Source organism: Struthio camelus, chromosome 13 (genome assembly GCF_040807025.1).
Source record: "Struthio camelus isolate bStrCam1 chromosome 13, bStrCam1.hap1, whole genome shotgun sequence".
NCBI classification, from domain to species: Eukaryota; Metazoa; Chordata; class Aves; order Struthioniformes; family Struthionidae; genus Struthio; species Struthio camelus.
Window position 1 is genome coordinate 11,327,995 of NC_090954.1, and position 6,000 is coordinate 11,333,994.

General features: G+C 46.1%; 1 protein-coding gene across 1 annotated transcript in view; it reads left to right on the forward strand.

The window, feature by feature from the left end:
• Window positions 1-743, forward strand: part of LOC104151109 (uncharacterized) — a 28,602-nt gene extending 27,859 nt beyond the window's left edge. Inside the window, exon 20 of the mRNA XM_068960108.1 lies at window positions 349-743. Within this exon, the coding sequence (XP_068816209.1) occupies window positions 349-421 (73 nt within the window). The 3' untranslated portion in view covers window positions 422-743. The remainder of the gene's footprint in view (window positions 1-348) is intronic.
• The last annotated feature ends 5,257 nt before the right edge of the window (window positions 744-6,000 follow it).

The following is a 6,000-nucleotide window of genomic DNA, read 5'->3' on the forward strand; positions in this document are numbered from 1 at the left end:
GACTAATAGTTTTTCAACGGTAGATGGCTACTAACTACCCCACTGTGTACCTAGCTTAGGAGATAAGAAGTGAGGGCCAAGAGGGACTTTTTTCTAAGTTCCTGCTGATCATCTCACAACTGTCATAAGCTGTGAACAGCCCTTTCCTATGCTTTACAATAATGTAAACAAGGCAAATAATTCACTGGTGTAAATAAGTAGGCATTGCACCAATGAAATCAGTGAAGCCAGCAGTTTCTGGTCTCAATTTTCATGGGAATTTGCAAATATTACAATTAAGAAAGGATGCTCTGAAGCAGCAATGCTTTTGTTTCCTCCATGCATACTGATCTGGGTTTCTTACTACAGCCCTGGACCACCAGAAGAGCTTGAAAAAGTTTTTAGTGGTGCTGAAGGAGAAAATGGCCTCTTTGTCCTGTGAGCAACCCCCATACCATCTGTAGATGCCTTGGAAGAAAGTACAGCTACACTGCAAATAAAAAGGGACTGTTTCATGCTGCATTGAGGGAGAAGATTCATTTGTTATGAGCCCTCAAAGTATCAATGGATATAAACCAAAGCCATAGCTTGAACCGTGGAAATTTGAAATCTTCATGCAAAATTTGCCGCTTCACCTTTAAAACTCATTGCATAAAGAAGCTTCCTTTAGAAGGTGCCGTATTCATTATTCATAGCTGCTTCTGGGATCTGCTTTGTTACTAATACTGTGTTACAGAATTAAATTTGTTTTTCTTCGTATTTTACTAATGTTCTTGATTGAGTACTTCCTATGCTGTGAGGAACAGCAGACGGGAGAAATAACAAGGAATGCTGCCTAATTTTGAAGTGCAAAAAAAGAAAAGAAGTTCGCAAATGCAAAGTTTCTTATTACTTTTATATAATCAAGAAAAATGTTAAGCTACAAGAATATAGCACGTATAAATCAAAAATGCAGATGGCTTATGGGGTACCAATGCTGCTTGTGATTCAGCATGTTTGAATGACCCTTGGAGATTCTTAATAAACTTCTTATTGTACTGCTAGAAATGGCATTCCTCATGCCCCATCCTAAGGCATTGAAACGAGTTGGTCAGTTATTCTCACAGGGCTGAAATGCCTGTTGTGCTATCTCAGCTTTCCAAAGAGGGACAGTAACATTTCCAGAGGTAGGAAAGGGCCCAGAAGACCATCCTCCAGGGACATTTTTCTACCCTGCCTACGTCACCCCCATAATGCTTGTTCTGAAACCTATTTCTCCGCAGCAGTGTGCATAGTTTGCTTGTAGCTGCTTTTTAGTACTTATCACAGTGAGCTGTGTAAAACAACAGCTCTCCTGATGGCATCTTCTTGGCAATGCAGAACTGCGACATACAGCCCTAGGGTGACTAATTTAGGGCCCTAGTAACCAGACACAGGGTAGAAGAGTGCCACCTGGCTGGTTTTTGAGTGGATGAGACTGGGGTGTCCAGTCACACCAGTGTTGCCCATTTATCTTTTGGAGGAGATGGAGGTGAGAAGCACAATACAGATCAAAGCTGCACCTCAGAAATGTGCCCATCCCTTCAGGGCTCTGTGGGAGGCAGACGAAGCCCAGTGATTTAGAGCACCAGAGGCAAAATTCGAAATTGTGATTTCCAGGGAAAGCAGCTGGGGGTTGGGCTACTAAAAGCACATTGAGAAAGAAGAGATGGAGGGTGGTGTTCCCTTTCTGCTTCTTCTAGTGGGGCAGAAGGGCTGGGGGGGAGGGTGCTGCTGCTGTAGGGGGTAGAGTTTATCCTCAGTCTTTCTTGCCATGGCAAGCTGCCTCCCTGCACCTACCCCATAGAGCACTAGCAGAACCTGCCATCCTTGTTCCCAGGACTTTGGCATGGCAGAGCTGGCAAGCAGGCTGTGGCTGTTTCCACATTCAGATGCTGAAGACAGAGACAGTCCGGACAGTCTGGACCACATGGGCAAATGGGTACTTAGCACATAGTTAGAGGGACCAGCTCGGCTTGGACCACAAGCTTTAGCTTGGCCTCTGGTTGCCTGAGCAGGATCCAGGGCTGCATGCAGCACAACATAGACGTTCTCAAGAGAGTTGTGAAATCCTCCCCGTCCTCCTCGAGCCCTGTAAGTGCTGCTTCTCTTCTGACTATAATGATATCTCTGCAGCATGAATCTTACCTTCTTCTCAGCTTGGAAAATTGGAGCCTTTAGGTGGCTGAACGGCAGCTCAGCTAGCAGCATGCTGTAGCATGACCGGCACCATTTCACAACCCTAATCACACCCTTCCTGAGGGCACTTTCTCCTGTGTTTCAGCTGGGTCAAGGTTTAGGCTTTAAAAAACAGACCGTGTCCGTAACCAGCCTGAGAGGAGTCACCACAGCAGGGCTGGCCATGGAGGCTCGCTCAAGAAAGATTAGCTATGGGATACATTGCAGAGCTTTAATGTATGCAGTTGGGGTCCTTGCAACTCTGCTGCAGTGGTGAGGGTAATGGCTTGCATGGGAGAAAGTTCTTGGTTACAGGAGAAAATCCTGGCATTGCTAACTCCAGGCGGTGAGTGCCAGAAGTAAAAGCGTATTGTGTAGACAGTGTTTGAGCAGAAGAAAACGTGGTGTGGCAGACCTGGACTTCCCCGCTAGTCACGCTCAGGGCTGTGGCGAGACATTTTGATGCTACAGCGTCTTCTCCTGGTCCATGCTGTGGTTTGCCCCAGTGGGAGTCAGGGGAAGGCCAAGGGAGTTCCTCCTTGGTGTCTCTTCTAACCTCATTTGGCTCCTGCTTATGCTGGTCTGGCAGTGCTGCACTGGTGTGGAGCAGAGCAGCTGAGGAGAGGATGTGGCCTGCAGGCACATGAACTGGGGACACTCAGCCGAGACAGGGCTGTGCAGCACTGGCTAACGCAGCTGCCCCAACATTAGGGCACAGCTTGTGTGCTGGTCTGGGCCTGACTCCCAGCACTGCTTTCAGGCACGAATCCCACACAGATCTGCAAGGATTAAAAGGGAGAAAAAAACCAAGCGGTTTTGATGTACTTCTCTAAAAGAACACAAACAAAATCGCTTTTTCTTTAAGAGAAAGAAACCTGCTAATTAAGCCAAACAGATCTTCATTGCAGCTTCCAATTAGCAGGGCTGGGCCAAACCTGTTGCTGCTGTTAATTAGCTCTACATTAATGATCTCCTTAGAGCTGGGCTGGCTCTTGCTGGGGGAAGGCTCCAGTGTTTTCTCTGTGGCACTGGCTGGATTTGTGGGTTCTGCTTTGGGGAGGAGCAAGAGTCAACAAAGTGAGTTTGATCTGATCAGCTATGTGGAATGACAGCCTCGAAATGCTGTAGGGAAGTTCTAAGTGCAACTTATGCAGCTGAGCATTTTTATTTATTTCTTTATCCCTCCCCATTACTGAGACTGAGGTTTGGGTTTAGAATGGCAATTGCAAGCAAGGGAGGGATATCTTTAAATGAAAATACATTGAAGTAATTCCTGAGGAACTGACCTGGGTTGTCTGTATGTCCAGCGAAAGGTTAAGAGAAGCCTTTTAAAGTGTAGCTGGAGGGAAAAATACTATTTTTTTAGAAGCCATAGATGCTCAAAATGTGGTTTCTGGGCCTAGTGGAAAAAAAAAATCTGAATGAAAGCAGCAGGCTTTTAGAAAGAAAAGGAAGGACTGACAATGAGTATGCCATTGGCATCTGGAGATGTTAGTCTTTATTTTTAAAAGACATTGAAAAGTAGAGAAGTGCACTTTAGTAAACATAAAGCATTGCCGTCAAAAAAATCTTCCAGTAAGTGGCTTAAACCAACACATAGAAGAAGCTGCAAAGCCCTACGCTGGCCAGGGCTTCAGACTGAGAAAGCTTCCTTTGAGGAAAGAGGATCTGCACCCTGTTTGCTGCAGTCAGATGGGTGCTCTGGTGTTGGTAGGTGCAAGTTTCCAGCTGGGCAGTGGGAACAGCAGTCTTGGTGAGAGTCTCCTGGTGAGAGCTGTCCCAGCAGCTCAGCATCTTCTCTCTGGGGATCTCTAGCCCTGGCTTACCCCCAGGCTTGGCTCATTAACCCCCTCTGCATTTGCAGGATCTTCGTCAGGCCCTGATTTTACCATGAGCTACTGGGAAAAAGCCCTACTGTTTGGAGCAGGTTGCTCAAGAGGAGGGGTTTGGTTGGGGGCTCTCTAAAGCCAGGTTCCCATCAAGTGATGCCTGCATGGGAGCAGAGCTGCTGAGGCTGGCAGGTGCTTGTTGCTCCTGCTGGAGGCAGCTGGCATGGGGTTTTCTGCTTGGCCTGGGAAAACCCCCAGCAAAAGCATTGGGTCCCTTGCTGCCTGCTTAGGGTTGTTTCAGTTTGTGCCTCCTGGCCTCCCCTTTTGCTCCTGCTGTGCCTGCTTGCGCGTGGGCATGGACCAGGGAAGGACCTAACGCCTGTGGCCGGAGCTTTAGAGAGCAATTCCCCATTTTCCTATCACTTGTTGCTGCCCGCTGAACTTGGAAAAGCGAGTCTCCTCCCCATACATACGCCTTCCTGCTGCCCTCGCTGGGCTCCTGCAGCTTCCAGATACTTGCCAACAAGGAAATCCATTTGCTTTGAAATTGCCCTGTACTTCCCCAAAACTCAAATCCTCCAAGATCTTGGCTCTTGCCATCTCTTAAACTGCAAAACATAACGACCTGAAATTGTTGGGGTTTAACACCTCTCCCCAGTGCTCTGAACTACTAAAGTTATTGCAGTGTTTATTGGTTTGCACAGGGAGCCTCAGACTAAACCTAAGCAGCTTTTAATTTGTTCAAAGTCTGCGTCAGGCCTAAATGGTGTTGTGACTGGGGAATCTGGCTCTGCTCCATGTAGCAAGGTGGTTAATTAATGAAGGAGGTAGCTTTTCCTCTGAGTAATAATTTTCAGTGGACCCCAGCACTTTGTGGACAATTGTCTGTATCAAAATGATGGATTAAATCGGTTAAAGGAGGTCTGACGTAAAGAAATAATGACTGAACACCTGATGAGTATGGAGGCGAAAGAGAAAAGTAACTAAAAAGAGGGGTCTGAGCATTTTGGGACATGGGATTGGCTAATAAGAAAAGAGGAGGAAAATACTGGGAAAAGAAATAGTCAGGAGTTGAGATAAATCCTTTGAGAAACCAGAGGAATGAATTAAAATATTATTTTGAGATTAATAGGAGACCTCTCTTAACAGACTTTATTGGAGCCGGCTGCTCTGATAGTCCCTTTCCCTCTCAGCAGCACATTTCATTACTTCTCTGGGTTTGTTTCCAAGCCTTAATGTGCTTTTCTAGATGTTTTTTAAGGTTAATATAAATAAATCTCTGGGTTTCAAAGGTGTAATCTAATTGGAGCTTAAGAAATAACAAGAGAAGAATGTGACTGAGTAAATAGGAAATTAGAAATAAGACTAAATAGCATCATGGGACTTGGAAGAAGCAGAGATAACCATACGGTGTGAGATGAATGCATGAAAAAGTGGAAAATTTTATCCTGCCAGAAAGAGGAAATGGGATGTATTGCCACAGACATGACAGCAGATGGCAAAATTGAGCTGCAGAGAAACAGCTAGAGTTGGAAGAGAGCGTGAAAAGTAATACAGACTCACTACCACCACATGGGAAGCATCTGCATTTATTCTATGTAGACAGAGGTTCTGGGCTGAGAGCTTGACCAATGGCCTGGTTCAAGGTGCATTTTAGGCAGGCTTGGCCCAGGCGCTGGCTGACGCCTCCTGCTTTTCTTTTGCTGCAGCTATGGTTAAACATTTCCTGTGGGTCTCAGTAACATGCTTTTTTTACTCTGTGCTCCTGAGGATGCAGTGGCCATGCACTTTGTGGCTTGTTCTTCCCACTGATTTCTAACCCCAGCCGGGAGCAGTGTGGCTTTGGGTGTCCTTGCTAACTTAAATATACAGTCCAGGACTCAGCATCTCTAGCAGTCGTGCTCTGGCAGCAGTGACCTAGCAAAGGAAATATAACTTCTAACCATCCCATAGCTTGTCTCCACACCCATTCCCAACTGCTCTAAAGTTCATGAAA